The sequence below is a fragment of the Pangasianodon hypophthalmus genome, chromosome 8 (assembly GCF_027358585.1).
Source record: "Pangasianodon hypophthalmus isolate fPanHyp1 chromosome 8, fPanHyp1.pri, whole genome shotgun sequence".
Taxonomy (NCBI): domain Eukaryota; kingdom Metazoa; phylum Chordata; class Actinopteri; order Siluriformes; family Pangasiidae; genus Pangasianodon; species Pangasianodon hypophthalmus.
In genome coordinates, this window is record NC_069717.1 from 611,277 (window position 1) to 629,378 (window position 18,102).

General features: G+C 41.1%; 1 protein-coding gene across 1 annotated transcript in view; it reads right to left on the reverse strand.

Moving 5' to 3' along the window:
* Positions 1-16,929, reverse strand: part of kcnn1b (potassium intermediate/small conductance calcium-activated channel, subfamily N, member 1b) — a 47,356-nt gene extending 30,427 nt beyond the window's left edge. Inside the window, exon 1 of the mRNA XM_034307001.2 lies at positions 15,826-16,929. Coding sequence (XP_034162892.2) covers positions 15,826-16,929 — 1,104 coding nt within the window. The remainder of the gene's footprint in view (positions 1-15,825) is intronic.
* Positions 16,930-18,102: the final 1,173 nt, after the last annotated feature.

Here is an 18,102-nt window from a genome sequence, read left to right on the forward strand (position 1 = left end):
AGGTTAAATTTGCTAGCTAGTGTGGTTAGATACAGTATATCTGTGTTTATGTACAGTTTAATATTAAAAAAATGTGAACAGAACAAAACATTTCTGATAAATAATTAACTTTAAACCCAGGTGTAGGAGAAATGACAAAAATCTATCATAAAACTTCACAGCACATGATGTGTTTAACAATATTTAGTTTTGCAAACAAAGCAGTAGAGCAACATGATAAACAATTATAAATTGGAAATTGTTTAATTCAATATTCACAAAAAAGAAAAGAAATAATTTAACAAGAAATAAGAGGGAACATTAAATAAGTTTAATGTCCAATCAGGTGTCTCATGGTGAAATTTACAACGTATCAGTATCATATCTTTATCTCCACTAACCTTAGTGTTTAAAAAGTAGAAAATAATAATACAGAAATAAAAACAGAGATCCGTGAGAATCGTGAAGAATTGATTGATAATATCGGTGGCCTGAAAACACGTCAGTTTCCGTTATAAAGCTTATAAAGCACATTTCCTGCAGAGAAAACACATCGTATTTTTAAAACTGTTTTTCTAAAAATATTTCCTGTATTCAGAAGCAGAAATCTCAGTTATTTAGTTGGCCTGCGTTCATGACCTTTTACATGTTCATGTCACTAATCAGAAGGAATTTCCCAACATGTTAATTATTGTTGTAGATTTTATCCTGAAAATATTAAAACCCTTTTTTTTAACAACTCGTTGTGTTTTCTTGGTTAAACAGGAAAGAAATGATTTTACAACAAACTCTTCTCTGTCTCTCCTCAGAGCATCTTCACACTGTGTGAAATAAAGATTTCAACTCGAATAAAAATCCAAATATTAGATTTTTGGTTTTATTCATGTACGCATGCAGAGAGCTCAGCGAGCCTGAGGTCATGTGGAGGTCATTTTCTCGAGTAGTAGTAAGTCAGAACATCTGGAGGGAAGAAAAAAAACCACACCAACACCTCATTCCACACCTCCAAACTCCGCCGACTGTCATGTGACTTTAACGAGTTTCATCCCATCGTAGGTGTGAATCACACACGCTGAAATCCCCCACCATTCAGTAGAACAGAAGAAGAAGCTCAGAGATGATAAGATGATACCCGAAGCCCAGCTGCCTTCACTCGTTGCTCCGGAGTTTTTATTTCAGGGACATTTTTCTGGCCCCTGAATTCATCTGCAGCGAATGAGACCGAGCCAAGCGCTATTGATTAAGAGGAGAATCTTTAAAAAATTACTCTCTGTTTTTTTAATGCACGCAGAAAGACAGGTTTGGCCCAGAAACAGAGACCAACAAAGACAGAACGCTGTTCTCAAATCACAGAGCAAATGTAGCAGGAAAAAAAATAACAAAAGACGTATCGATTTAATACGCTGAAGTAAAGAGCGCTGGATTTTAGGCTTCATTCCTTAATGAATCAAAACCACAGACACAAAGTGCCTTTCTTAACTAATCTACATCTTCTGCAACAAGAAGAGAAGGTTTCTATCTGCTTTATAGGACACGCACACACACACACACACACACACACACGCACACACACACACACACACACACACACACACACACGCACACACACACACACACGCAGAGCGGAGACGGCACAGATCCGATACTCACAATCAGATACCTGAATCAGATACCTGAGGAAAAAAAGAATGAATTTAATCCAATCCGTTAAAAAAAGGAAATGTTTGCCTATAGAGAGGCTTGATTTTGTATGTTTTGTTAGAATTGATTTTTATTATGTTTATACTTTATTGTATTTATTAGATTTGCAGAAATGTTTTTTGCGTGAAAGCTGCAGCTTTGTGTGAGTCCTGTTTTCAGCTGTGGATTTTTTCCTGTATTATTTTAAAGTGCTTCATTTTAAAGCTTAGTATTATTTTTAAAGAAAAGAAAATCAGATGGGTCTCGATATCGGCTCGATATACTCCAGGTTTCAGTATCGGGATCGGAAAAGAAAAAGCGGTATCGTGTCGTCTCTAATGCAGAGTGGAGAGAACCGTCCTGACCCCGGACTCCAGGATTTATTCTGTTATACACAAAGAACAATAACACACACCAAACAGAAGATTTTCTCCATCTCCATTTTTATCTACATCTATACAGATACGTTTTGAGAACAGGATCGATAAATAGATGTATATATGGAGTGCACCTCTGAAGCAGTGTTTGAGGATTTGCTGGGAATTAAACACCAGCCAATAAATCAATACTACAATATAATCAGCTCACACATGAACACCTCACAGGCTGCCTCGCTGTCCATCAGTCACACCCGAGATAATGTCCACACACTCAGTGGACCGCAGAACCACAGGATTTAACGCCGATTTTCACATTTTCTTTAATGCATCTTCATTTAAGTAAAAAAAAAAAGTAAAAATGATCAAAACTCAACCGTAATCTGTTTAATTCACTGTTCTTTAGTTTTTGTCCATTCACGGCCACCGCATTAGCTGACAGTTAACAAATTCATAAAAAGCTTTAAGCTCCGCCCACTTCACAATCACACCATGTCATATACATTTCTCTAAAAAGCTGATTTCCTGATATAAATATGTCATTATGTGTCATAAACCACCACCTATTTACTTATTTATTTATCTACTTATTTATACGCTCATTTCTAGAAACCAATTAGAGAGGAATTTCTCAAAATGTTGAGTACTGTTGGATTTTTATTATAAAGGACACTATTCTTATAACAGCACGTTAGTTTCATGACTAAATGATAAAAAAAAAGATTTTCCTACTTCAACGAAGGCTTTAAGCCCCGCCCACTTCACTATCACCTCGTGCATATACTTCCGTCTGAAAAGCTCGTTTCCTGATATAAATATCCGGCTCTGTGTCATGATAGAGACGAGTTTCTTCTTCAAACCTTATAAACCACACTGACTACAGTGGGAACGCATCAACACCACACCGTGTATCTTCTCTAAATCAGTGTGATTATTGATTATTGCTGGATTTGTGATATAAAGTTATACTGAAAAATGACATAAAAACATTTTCTACAAAAAAGAAATAATTTTCCAACAAATTCAAATTTGTGAATGGAAATATATATAGATATTTAATACAATAAATGAACAAAGAATCTGAACAATCAGCTAGCAAAGATTTATGTGATATGTACTGTTTAAAAAAATGAAGCTGTTTGTAGTGTTTACCTCATGAGCCATCACATGGGACAAACCTGATGACCTTCTGTGAAAGGCGATGGATATGAGAAAAAAAAACAGCTACAGGTTTCATAAAAGTCATGACATACACTCTTACAAATAATGTTCAATCTAGCAGCATAAAAAGATCTCTGGTCATTCTAAAAGGAAATATTAAAACCTTCTACCTAACAGAAGAGCCCCTTTAGAAACCAAGTACCCTGAACCATCCAGAGAACCCTTGAGGAACCCTTCTTTTCTAAGAGTGTGTAATGAATCACAATGACTTCTTTCTTCTTCAGAGGTCTGAACGCATCTCAGAGAGCTATCTGAAGCACGCAGAGCCATTTCCACATGGCTACCTGCTCACATGACAACCGAGTGTGTATCCAACATCATCTCGTTCAGTCTCTCCCTCCTCCCTGCTCATCTCTCCTCACCTCCCTCGCTCGCTCGCTCTGCTATCTGCAGAAGCCTCCGTTAGCATGCAGCACAGGTGCTAATGCAATCAGTAAACCAAGACCATGGCCTGAGCTGTAACAATCGCACAGAAACAGCAGAGCAGAAGCAGCTCGAGCCGTGTCGTACCTCCGTCCTTTGTTTCCCAATGCCTCCGAGAAGACGGAACTGGCAGCCCGAGGATGGCTGTGTCGTGTATCTTGCTGCACTCTCACAAGCTTTTAGGGCTGTCTATAAATATTTCGAGGTCCTACATTAAGAAAACGAATGCGACTTTTTGTTCGCCTGCGAGTGAACGCTGCATTTATTACACAGCTAAGAGCGTAATGAAGGAAAGAGACCAGAAACTCGGAGCAGATTTCCAAGAAGCAGCGACTGGCTTGTCTGATGAGAAAGCTGCAAAGATCAATATGAGTAGTTAACAAAGACCCGGTCAAAATCGAAACCTCTGCCAAACTCTGAGCACGCTGCAACCTGCCAAAACCTTTCTTTTCTTAATTTTGGAAACAGAAAGCCTCCATTTTTAAAATCCACGACACACAACTACATAAAATCAAACATCTGCACGTTTGCATCAGTAAGTTTCGTGGCATCCATTTCACTGTACACTCTTATAATACAGTGTTCCTAAAAAGGTTCTTCAGAGGTTCCTCAGAGGTTGTTTGGATGTTTGAGGATCCTACCATTGTAAAGCAACCTTTTCTGAAAGGGAAACCTGATGTAGTAAGTCTGATGGATTTACCCAGGATAAACGATCTGTTTATAAATCACTTCATGATGTAGACTAAACACTCCATGTTTACTACTACAGTTAAAAGATGAAATTTTCTCATGCAATCTGTTACAAATGCGCCAATATTGTCAAGCATGCTTGATTTTCTAAGCAATGAATCGTGTAGTGAGCTTATCTACACTACGCTGCAAGTACAGCTCTGAGAAACAGCCAATGAGAGGCAGAGAGGAAAACAAATTCATCATCTGTCATGTGCAGCAGATCCCTGAATCCAGTTTATCATCCATCAATTTCTGTGGAAAAGCGAAAACCAAATATAAGCACAATAATAATGCTTCTGTAAGAAATTATCTGTCATGTTGAACCCAAACGGTTGTTAGGAACAGCAAAAATAAAAAGAAACATGACATAATTCTATATAAAATAGCCACATTTCTTTGTACTGTACCTCCAGTTCTCTTTGCAGAACAGACAGTCCTCACTGCTCACATCTCCACAACCAGTCCCTCCACATCTATCTCTTATTTCTCTTTTTTTCTGTACATATAGCCCAGACACGAGCACCACACTCAGTTGCCCTTCACAAAGTCACTTGATAGGCAGCTCTCACTTTTATTTTTTGTGAGAAAGTAGGATTTGGAGATCAGGTGCGCTGTCCAGGTGAAAGACCCTACAGTCTGCGATTGCTCAAGTAGTGTGCTCACCGCTGCGTCCACCAAACATCTGATTACAAGTGATAAAAGTCGTTTTGGTGGTGAGAGGCGTACAGCGGCTCTGAGATTATGAAAGTCATGCAGGCATTAGACGCTTTAACACATCACATCCGTAATCTCATCCAAAAGCTATTTCTAATATTAGGTTCAAATAGTAACAGTAGAAGCTGCACTTGAGACATCGGGCTGTGTGTGATCTTGTAACTGAAGATCATGATCATTGATTCTTTCTGTGGCAGCGGTAGTCAGACTGACGCATTAGATAAAACAAATCTAGTAAGTGTGCGCCCAAAATCTGACATCGAATCAGTCTAACGGTAGGAATTGATCAAATCTGAGTGAAAGCGACTGCTAAGTTGATTCTTCAAATGCCATTTCAGCTAGGCACAGAGGCCAGGTTTCTGGGGAAAATGATGATGATGACAACATTTATGGTGTACATGAATGTGTGATGTAAATATTCTCAAATGATTTTATGTAAAAAATCTAATTATATCCTTCTCCAAAAAGACGCCACCCTGGATTATTTTTCCCGCTGCCTTTCCAACGTCTACTGATGTTCAGTCTCAAACTGCTCTCATCGCCCTGCTCTCTTTACACTTATATTGAAAATGAAGTGTGCTAAAGAATAAAATCTAATTAGGTCTGAGTTTCCCAAAGGTATCAGAGTGTTGAGATGATTTTACAAATTAGAGAGAGTGTTTAAACTGATACACAGTCATTTCTTCCATCTTTGTGTTATGACACTTTAGAGAAATTTGAGCCTCCATTACGTACTGGAATTAATCAGAATATCCCAAATATGTTCAGGACCTAAAAATTCCCAGATGAGGAACGCAATCCCAGACTGCACCACAGAGGAAATACTAATTAACCCCTCAATGTAGGGCAGGTAACCAGGGTACACACTACCACACACTAGCATTCAGCATGATGAGAAGTGATGTATTTCCTCAGATGCAAATAGCACCTCAAACACAAACCCGTCTAGTTTCCCAAATCTTCAAACCCACCCAGCACCATCCAAACAAAAACCAAACCCAAGTCAATCGACTTCCCAAGCCCAGCAAATCCAAATCCCACCAGAACACCATTCCCAGATTTAACCTGCATCCTTATACAAAAACACAACCAGCACCCAAATCCCAAACCCAGCCAGGACCCTAATGCAAATTCCTACCAGTATTCCAACCAGGATTTTAATCCAAAATCCAACTACCATGCCAATCCCAAACCCATCCAGTACTCCAACTAGTCCTCCAGTCCCAACCAGCATGTCAATCCCAAATCCAACTGACATGCTAATCCCAAAACTAACTAGTACACCAATCCAAATTCCAACCAGTACTCTAATATAAATTCCAACGAGTGTCCCAAACCAAATTCCAACCAGTACCTGAATCCCAAACACCAGCCAGCACAAATCTAAACTTTACCAGCACCATATTTATAAGTGCCAAACCCAAACCAACCTTAGACCCAATCAGTACCCGACCCTGAACCATACACTGAAACCCAAGCATCACCCCTTCATCTAAACCCAGACTGCACCCAAAGACTACCAACCTGAAAAATTCACCATAATCTAAAGACGAACCCCCACCACAGGTCCTACACCCAACCTCAGTCTCAACACTCCACACACACGCCAGTGTGAGCAAGACCCTAAACCTAATCACCAGAAGAAGACTGGGGTTACATGATTTAACCCAAACGTGGCTAAGACAATAACCAGAAAACATGTGAGATTATGAATTTAAACACTAAAAATTCTCACCACAATCCAAATCCCAACCAGCACTCAGATCTCCAAACCTAATTAGATCCTCAGATCCAACCAGATCCCTGATCTGTACCACAAATCCCAAACCCAACCACAATCTCATTACTTATGCCAACCAGAATTCCTATCCCAAACGTATCCAGATCTCCAAACATCATTAGCTCCTCAGACTGATCCAGAACTTCAAACCCACATCTAAACAGCTTCTCAAACACGTTCTCCTTTATATCCAATCTCCTCTCACAACTGTGTTAGACACGTTTGAGACTCTGTTACATACTGGAATTAATCAGAATATCCCAAATATGTTCTGATCCTAAAAATTCCTCAGTGGAAAGCAATTCCGGACTGCGTCACAGAGGAAATGCTAATTAACCCCTCAATGTTGGAGAGGCAGCCAGATTACAAACTCCCAGCTAGAACCTCAAACCTGGATGGCTTGTCAGACACGTCCCACTTGTCCTTTAAATTCAACCTTCTGTCAGATCTCAGATCATGATAAATCCTCTGACCTCGAATAATACAGAACTGTCGACATTTTAATCATTCTTCTCTGACTGGTACATGATACACCGCCAGGCCCTTCTCCAGCACGTTGGGCTAGTTCTTCACGTTAAGCTAATCCTTGCCTTGCCTTTGTGTGTGTTTGAGGCGTGAGGCCTCCTCGTACCTTCCTGTTCCTCCATTCCTGCCACTGCCAGCTTCACTCCATACAAATCCAATTTAGCAAATCTATTTTGACATTGAATTTGCACTCATTCAGATGTGCCATCAGGCTGTGTGTTTCCCAGGCTCCACTCCCTAATGAAAATGTCTACAGGGGAGAGCTCATTACTGGATCTGCTACTCAGGATTCTCTTTTCTCAACCATTCTCCACCATCAGAATCTAATCTACACACACACACACACACACACAGCAGTGTTGCTGCCTTCATGCTGCCAATATTCCCCACAGAGCCTCCATGAAATGGGAAACAGTAATATGTTTGAACATCATTTTTCTGTAGGACTCTTGATTGGACTATGATGTTTAGTGATACGTTTTACAACATCTGCCATTGCATTTAGTGGCTCCGTCTTTCATTTTCCATCGAGAACAAGCACGGTAGAGGACACGAGCATGACTACGGCCACAATTAAGAGGTGAGCGATACGACAAAAATATCATCATGATATTTGACGATATTTCTACACTGTATGATATGCATCACAATATAAAGGCTTGCTGAAAACATGAATTTAAAAAAATTAGTTCAACAATACTTTTATTTAATGTCTACACAATTACATTACTTAAAACTGAAAAGTCTGAATCTAATAAGTAAACAATACATTTTACAATTTTAAAAATTCAGTACAAAATTTTAAAATCAAATCAGCTGCTTCCAATCAGAGCCTGAAATCGTCATTTTTAAACTATTAGAAAAAGATATCATAATACATGCAATATCTCAGAAAAGTGTATTGTGACCTTCATATATGGTCCTAGATCGGATAAATATCCGATACATGGCCATGTGACATGAATGAGAAGACTCAGATTGGACTTTTACACAACACACATGCACATATCACTGGAGCCAGCAACAGCGACGGCAGTGATTATATTCAGTGGAAGGATGGAGAAATTGGTGATTTGGGGAATCGATTCAAACAAAACTGTAAGGAACCAAAAGCCAAAAGCGACAAAAATAGAAGGTGTTTCAGAGAACAGGTGCATTCAACTTAAAGACATGGCTCACTTACAGTTACCTATATGAATGTAGCCTAGAAAGTAAATGAGGCTGAATATCAGAAAAAGGCTCAAATAAAACCATCAGATTAAACACCAGACCAACATCTGGCCAACACTACAAGCCTAAACACCATGAAATGGCCAAAAGAACTAGAAGATAACTGTGACTGTGTGTCTTAACACCAGAAAATTCCTCAAAACAGATTAAAAACACAAGGAAGTGTCAGATAAACCTAAACACCAGGAGACTTTAAGCCTAAACACCAGAAAAGACTCAACACCAAACAAGGACCAAGATCACTATCATTCTAAATACCAAATGACTGAATCTATAAGCTTTAACGTTAAAAAAATGCTGAGACAGAGAGTGAGCCTAAAAAAGAAAATGACTACACACACTGACACCAGAGCAACACCCGGCCAACAAGCTCATAATTAAACACCACAACACTAATAGCTGACAATGCCACACTAAACATCAAAAATGATTGAGTCTTTAAGCCTAGACACCAAGAAATAGATGACACTATAAGCTTGAACACCAGATAATTATGAGTCTAAACCCAAGAAAATGTTCGAGGCCATAACTCCAACATAAAGATACAAATACTGCAAGCGTAAACACCAAACACTGACTGACTTTACAACATAAAAGCAAAGAATCACCGAGACTACAAACCTCAACCTAAATCTCAACTACGCCTGAAACTACAGGCCTGTTAACCAGAAAGAGTCTGAGATTATAAAATAAACACCATAAATGACCCCAACACATGAAGTTTCAAGCTGCAACAATTATTTTTAGCATCGTTCTACTTTTAGTAAAAATTTAAAAGGGGTGATTTTATCCAGAAGAGATTACAGGGCTGAACCGGTCTGAGTTTGGTGTTCGTAACGTTCAGTCTGATTTCTCTCCAACAATTACGCTCTCGGCAAATTACCCTCGATTAGGCAGTGGAGCAGCAGCTGCATGAGACCTCACACACACACACACACACACACACACACACACACACACCCTATAGAACAGTGTGCGAATGTTGCGGTTGTTTTTAACCCTTTAAACTCCCAGGACTCTGTAACTTTTACTGTGAGTTTCTCTGCAGTTACTGAATAATGTGCTGAATAACGGAAAAATAAATCTGACAGTTCAAGGGGATAAATATTTTTAATTGACTTTTGCATTTTATTAGCTAATGTTTTTATTTATGTATTATTTCTTATATGAGTTAAATATTTGTTTACATTATTAGTTAATATTGAATGCTAAATAAAGAAGTGATGGCTCTACAGTTTTTATATGATACGCAATAGACAATATTTTTGGCTGTCCTGATAATCTAGAACCCTTAAGGTTCTTAGAACCATTAAAGGTTCTGTGTAGAACCCTGCGAAACAAATATTTCCCTATCAGAAGTGATTCCAAGAAGAACCCATTTGCAGAAGCTAAGAACAATTAATTATCCACTGAAACCATAAAGAACCCTTTCTCTAAGAACGTTACCAAGTACAAAGAAGCTAAACCTGACATGTTCTAGATATTAAGAAGAAAATAATGAGCAAGAGTTTGGTGTTTACTACACAGTTAATACACACACTCTTAGAAAAAAGGGTTCTATAAAAGTGCATTTTTGGACAGAAGAACTTTTTTTGGACAACTGAAGAACACTTTACGGGTTCTAAACTGTAGTTTGTTACTGCTAGCTAGTGTAATAACGAGAGAGCTGTCACTACAGTAAATAGCTAGCTAAGAACTTTACACTCCTCAATGGTCTATTAATGCTCAGTGGTGCTAGCTCTTTCCGTAAGTCTGTCTGAAGAGGACAGCGTCTCTCACAGGGTTCTACGTATAAACTTTAAGAGTTGTACCTTTAATAAAAGCAGAAATAGTCATATTGTTAACGTTATTATCAAATTTAATAACAACGTCACAATAACATCATGAGTTAAACATGTTCATTTAAAGCTTTTTAGAGAAATGAGAATCTGAAGACATCTGAGACTGGAACCCTAAACCTCAGCAAGTGGACAGGAGTACAAGTGAAAGATTAAATGCAGAGATAATGAGGTCTAAACTCCGGAAAATGTCACATGCTGCTTTCACATGCTCACTGGATGGTCGTGTTTCTAACACACAACGTCGTACTTTAAAAATTTACTGTGTTTATTTGCACTAATAATGTGTTTTCCTCTGCTGTAATGGAACATGAACCAAAGTCTGTATGAAACACGGAAGTCTGTTGTGTGAGGAATAAAACATTTAGGCATGCAGTTACAGGGAAATAATCAATGCTGGGTGGTGTGAGTGACTGTTACCACCCCAGAGTTGATTGTTTTCCTGTAACAGCACGTCCCCAAGTGGTTTACTCCTTTTATACTCACAGCAATTTACTAACGATTACAGTTTTTTATTTATTAAAGCATGACACGTCATTTTTTTTTAGCCATTTATAGTTTTAATGTTGTGTAATGTCTGTAAAAAAAAGGTAGTTCCTGTTGTCACTTACGTTATAGCAGCTATAAACAATCGTTCCCTCACCAGCCTCTCTTTTTTTCTCTCTTCAAGTTAATAAGAAGTTAATAAGATAAAAAACGCAGCTTGTTACGCATGTTACTGAGAAACAGCAAAGAAACATAAACTCCTCTGTCCTGAAGATGTCGGAAAACTTACAGGAAAAGTTACAGCTCTGACTATTATAAAGCGCTGACACTGGAGACTCCTTCCATAAATGTTAAAAAAACATCTCCTTACAAAAATAAAATCTGTTTACTTTCAGTGAAGCGTCTGCTGTACACGTCCCTGTGAATGAGCTGTTACTATAGAAACAATAACATATTAGAGCGAGCGCATTAATATAAACCTGCGCTACTGTCAGAGCTGCTGTTATAGAAAACTAATCAACACCTCCTGACCAATCAGAAACCAGAATTCAGCAGCGCTGTGGTGTAATAAAACGTGTTAGTGCTAAAACCTGCACGCGGGATGATGGGAAATAGAACGGAGAGACAGAAACGGGGTCGACTTTCCCACAAGGAAGGAATGACACGGATTTTCCCTCTAGAGGAGAGTGCACACTTCCTCATTAACACCGACACGCCTGTTTCAGAACACACACACACCCGTAGTACTGTATGATACTCGTAGATTTTATACATGTTATGGAACTGCAATTTTAAATAATAACAGCAGGAAGTAGTCATTAGTTAATAGAGATGCAGCAGTGCTGATCCTGGTGTCTGATCCTGGTCCGATACGGTGCTCATTTACCCGCAGTGACACCAACATCCGATACCAGGAGATACTGCGTAACATAAGCCGAGTGTACTTTGTCGTCACGACATGATAGCGATCTGGATGTACTTCACCAATAATGATCAGATTCCTAGACCTCGGAATAGGAAAAAACCAAAGAAAACACCCCTCAAGTCCGAATTCCTCCTCAGGAACATGGTCTCGTCAACACTGAGTTCAGGGAGTGACATCAAACCAACATGGCCGCCCACAGCATCACCAGTGAACACAGCAGCGCTTCCTATCTTTAAATGAGTTACACTGCGTATACACACATTAGCTTTAGACCAATCAGCACACAGACATGTTCACCTGTTAAATCTGTAACACTGACTCTACTCTTCACTGCTCTGAGGGAAATACACAGCACAGTTAGCTGCCTAGCTCGCTGCTAATAAAAGACTTAACGTAGAGGCGTTTGTGTTTTTTTTTTTTGTCGCTTTTTTACCTCGAACGCACGGAGATTGGAAATGACGTCATTACGAACTCCGACTTCCTGCTTCTGAGGTAAGTCCAGTGCAGCGTTAGCTACACTTCAGAAGTGGTGTGTTTCACCTAAAAACCATTTTGCTAAAACACACACAAACCTGACATCGTGAAGCTCCTTAATCTCGTAAACGATTTTGTAAAAGAGCTGTGAGAGTGTGTTGTGATATTCACACATTAAAGTTCAAAGTAAACCAAAAAAGAAAAAGCTTTCAAGGGCGGAGCCAAGGGGGAGGAGTTATATTAAACTGCACTAAGAAAAAAAGGCAGTTCTGCTCCTTCAAGATGGCGTCCTTGATAAATAACGCTGCAGCGTTCAGATACACACCGAAGTTCAGTTCATGCGTCTGTGTGACATCACTGACTGCTGAGGAAAAGATTCTGGGTGACACACACTTCCTTTACACGTTAGCTACTTTAGCTTCTGTGCAGAAATGACAGCATCAGACTTCACACACACCGAACACACACTCAGCGGGTCGAGCTGAGCTACGTCGGTGGAGGGAGGGAAAATGTGTGTGTTTGTTTTAATTATTTTTAGTCCGAACTGTTCCTTTAAGTGCGGTTCTGCATCATGGCCACTGCAGCTCTGACAGCCTGTTGCAGTCGGCGTCACACTGCCTCCGTTCTCCTGAATGAACTCGTACAGCGCACAATAAACACCCAGTCTCCAGAAATAAACACCGCTGCTTTTTCCACTCAACCCAACATGAATCCAACAGCCATTCGGGTCTATGTGATGCACTATAACACAGTAACAGACACAGTATAACCCGAACACACACACACACACGCTGCTGGGACACCATGTTTTTAGGCACGATGACCTCACAACACCATCATCCTGATAGTCTTAATCATCCTGAGCAATGCTGGTATTGATCTGGGATCTGTAAACGGCAGAGCTGCGTGTAGTGTGTGCACACACAACACCACCACGCACAACAAAGACCAGCGCTGAATCAACACTCACAGTGTTCACACGCATCTAACTCAACACTGAATGACTGCATCTGCAGTAACAATAACAGGATTTATAATTATTAATCAAACAGAACTCTGATTTCTGACAAATACTCCAGCCTAATGCGCAAAGCTACACACGTAGCATGCAGAACAAAATCTCCAGTGTGCAATTAACACCTACAGGTGTTGACTAAACACTCACAGTGCAGAATTAACTCTTTACCCATTAGCATTATATGATATAATACATATATAAATAGCACAGTGTTGAATTAACCCTTACAGTCTTTACTCGTGTGAAACTGAGCACTAATAAATACTAAGATTTAATTCAACACTGTGGCTTTTAACATTGCAGGTGTTTACTCAACTCTGTTAAATGTATGACTAACCTCAACACTGTGGACTTTAATATAATCTAAACGTTTTAATACAAATCTGAAGGTGTTGAGAGAGTCAATTCAATACTATTACATCTCCAGGTGTTTATTTATCCCTTTAAACATTTAGACTATAGGTGTTTATGTACTTCTGTAGGTGCTGATTTAAAAATCTAAGACTTAATTCAAGACTGTACATATAATTACAAGCCTGCAGGAGTTAATTCAACACACTAGGTGTTAAATCTGCAGGTGTTGTTTAATACTGTGCTAAAACTGTAAGAGTAAGCGCAACACTGTAGACATTAATAAAAACTATACGTGTTAATACAATGCAGGTTTTGATTCAATACTGTGAGTCAATTCAACACCATAAAATTTAACACTGTAGGCATTAATGTACAGCTGTATGTGTTGATTTAACACTGTAAGACTTAATTCAATACTGTAAGTGTTATCACAAGTATTTACGTGTTGATTTATCCTCATAAGATTTCAGTACAGACCTGCAGTCTGTATTAATTACCCCTGTGAGAGTTAATTTATACTGTAGGTATTAATACAAATCTGCAGGTGATTAATTATCCCTCTAAGACTTAACACTGTAGGTGTTTATCTAATGATGTAAGACTTAATTAAACACCACGGTTATTATTACAAACCTGTAAATGTTGTTGTATATCCATGAGTGTTAATTCTACACTGTCGGTATTAACACAAATCGTAGGTATTAATATAAACACTGTAAAACTTAATATAAATCTGCAGGTGTTTATCCCTGTAAAATGTAACACTGTAGGAGTTAATGTACATTTATAAGTGTTGATATCTCATTTCAAAATTTCATTCAACGCAGTAGGTGTTGAATCAGAAAGCGTTCATTTAAACCTGCAGGTATTTATTTATCTGTGCGAGAGTTAAACACTGTACACGTTAATACAGATACACATGTGGAGATTCAACACTGTGAAGTTAACATAAAGCTGCAGGTGTTTATTTTCCCTGTAAAACCTAACACTGCAGGTGTTTATTTAACAGTGTGAAACCTAACACTGCAGGTGTTTATTTTCCCTGTAAAACCTAACACTGCAGGTGTTTATTTAACAGTGTAAAACCTAACACTGCAGGTGTTTATTTAACAGTGTAAGACTTAACTCAACACTGCAGGTGTTTATTTAACGGTGTAAGACTTAACACTGCAGGTGTTTATTTAACAGTGTAAGACTTAACTCAACACTGCAGGTGTTTATTTAACAGTGTAAGACTCAACACTGCAGGTGTTTATTTAACAGTGTAAGACTTAACTCAATACTGCAGGTGTTTATTTAACAGTGTAAGACTTAACTCAATACTGCAGGTGTTTATTTAACGGTGTAAGACTTAACACTGCAGGTGTTTATTTAACAGTGTAAGACTTAACTCAACACTGTAGGTGTTTATTTAACAGTGTAAGACTTAACACTGTAGGTGTTTATTTAACAGTGTAAGACTCAACACTGCAGGTGTTTATTTAACAGTGTAAGACTTAACTCAACACTGTAGGTGTTTATTTAACAGTGTAAGACTCAACACTGTAGGTGTTTATTTAACAGTGTAAGACTTAACACTGTAGGTGTTTATTTAACAGTGTAAGACTCAACACTGCAGGTGTTTATTTAACAGTGTAAGACTTAACTCAACACTGTAGGTGTTTATTTAACAGTGTAAGAATTAACTCAACACTGCAGGTGTTTATTTAACAGTGTAAGAATTAACTCAACACTGCAGGTGTTTATTTAACGGTGTAAGACTCAACACTGCAGGTGTTTATTTAACAGTGTAAGAATTAACTCAACACTGCAGGTGTTTATTTAACAGTGTAAGAATTAACTCAACACTGCAGGTGTTTATTTAACAGTGTAAGAATTAACTCAACACTGCAGGTGTTTATTCAAATCGCCAGGTGTTGATTCGACTCTGTAGGTGTTGATGTAGATGTGCAGGTGTTATTTCCGCACTGAAAGTGTGAACTCTCCTCTGCAACGCTGAACTCCGGAAGAGTTAATGTGTGTGTGTGTGTGTGTGTGTGTGTGTGTGTGTCGCGTTATGTCGCCGTTACCTGATGCCCTTGGTTTCTCTGAGGCTCGTGCTCCGCGCTCGGGTTCGTGTCTCCGTCACGGTGCCATTCCGCTCGCGCGCCCTGTTGCTGTTGTTGCTGTTGTTGTTGTTGCTGTATGCCACAGGGCCGCTGCGCGCACAGCTCGTGCGGTGGTCCTCTCGCGCAGCTCTCGGGCAGACTGCTCCTCACGAGCCGCTGCTGCTGCACCTGCAGCCGAACCGCCTGCGGGTCCTGGAGCGCGCGAGCGGCGGCGGCGGTTTCGGGCGGCTGGCCCGCGGGAGCGCGCGGCGGCTGATGCTGTTGCTGATGCTGTTGCGTTGATGATGATGAAGATAGCGGTGTTGATGATGAAGGTGCCGGTGGCGGCGGCGGCGGCGGCGGGTTCTGCAGCAGCAGAGCGGTGAACGGATTGCTGCTGCTGCTGCTGCTGCTGATCTGCTGTAGCGTTTGTTGTGGCTGCTGCAGTTGTTGCTGCTCTTCCGGCAACGACCCGCCTTCTTTTCCGCAGCTGCACGAGAGACGATGCGCAGGTTTGCTCCACTGGTTCCCTCGAGACTGATCCTCCGCCAATCGCGAGCCGCACCAGGCGGGGTCACCGATAGAGTCCGGGGAAACGGAGCCGAGAGCTCGAGCCGACGGTTTAGTGAAGGTGCAGTTGCGCCGCTGGCTGTTCGCGAGACTCGAGTCGGCGCCTTGACTTTGTGATGATGGTGATGATGATGATGACGGTTCTCGTGCGCCGCCCCGTTGCAGTTGTCCGGTCGCGCTGGGCGGTTTCCGGTGTCCGCGCGCACTGTGAGACGGCGGCGGCGGCGGTGGAGGCGGCAGGGTGTAAAACGGCGCTGCTGCTGCTGAGGATGAGGATGGCGATGCTGCGTGCGGTCGCTGCTGCTGCTGCTGTCGGACAGCGCGCGAGTCTCGATGCCGCATCACCGCCTCCTCCTCCTCCTCCTCCTCCTCCTGCTGGTCGCGTGCGGCGGGCTGCGGACCGAGCCGCTTCGGCGCGCTCTCGCTCTCGGTGCTGCGTGCGGCGCCGGCGGAGGCCCCCACCGTCGAGTCCACGCGGCTCGTCTCATTGGTGGGTTGGACCAGAACCAGCCTCATCTCGCCCCTCCCTCTCTCTCTCTCTCCCTCCCTCCCTCCCTCCTCCCGTGATGCTACGCGCGCCTTCAAATAAAGCGGACCAGATCGCGGGCACGAGCGCAAACGCTCTCCAGACGCATTGTGCTGCCGGCGGAGTTGTGTTTGTGTGAAGGTGAAAATATTGCGCTTTTCTCACTGAGGGAGTGATTGTGTGTCCATTTCCAGGTGCAGGCTGTGATTTCAGATCCGTGTGTGAAGTTCAGCTTCCTGTAAAAACAAAAACACATCACGTTACAATATTTCTTTAAGGATCTGAATTTACTGAGAACTTTCTGAGCTAATAATCTCCTCCTGTCCCACGCAGAGGAGGTCAGCTTTACACTGCTAGACTACTGTTTAATGGTTCTAGCTTTCAGAAGAGACAGCGTGGAACCTGTCTGAAGAGGATGCAGTCTGGAGGAGGGATCGACTCGCAGTTATTAAAGATTCCTCCAGAAGGACAAACCAAAGAGGCTTTTAGGAATCATATATAGCGAGAGCTACTGTTACTCTATTAAATAATGGAGTAAAGCGAGGGAGCTAGGTCCTGTGGGCTGGTCAGTGTTCTGAAGGGTCCAGGTGGAACCTGTTCAGCAAGGAGGAACCGCCACACTGACACTTTCTCTAAAGAAAGGCGAGGAGAAACGGGTGCAGTTTGGGTTTCAGCATGGAGGCCGGACTCGTTTTCCCCAGAGGAGAGATGAGAGGAGAGATGAGAGGAGAGATGAGAGGAGATGTCTGAGCGTGGATCCGGGGCAGCAGCAGCAGCAGAAACCTGATCGTTTTCATTAGGTAATTAATCCTGGAGAGCCGGATAGGCACCTGGTCAGCATGAAGTATCGCTTGCTTGCTGGTTCGGGAGGCAGAGCTGTGTATGAGCGCATGAATTATTCATCTTTCAATCCCACTCCAAGTTCAGAGAGAAAACGGGGGTGGAGGTGAAGGTGGAGAGGTGATGAAGGGGGGAGGGTGGATGGCAGGGTGGAGGGGTTTCTCATCTGAATCTGACTCCATTAGATGAAAAAAACACAGTTCTTTATTGGGTCAGGCTGCTCCGTCTGATCACTGGCTGACTTTTATTAAGGCCGTGTTCCGTTTAGGACGCTGTGTAGGGAACAGAGACGTTCCTCGGATTCACATTATCACCAAAACGAA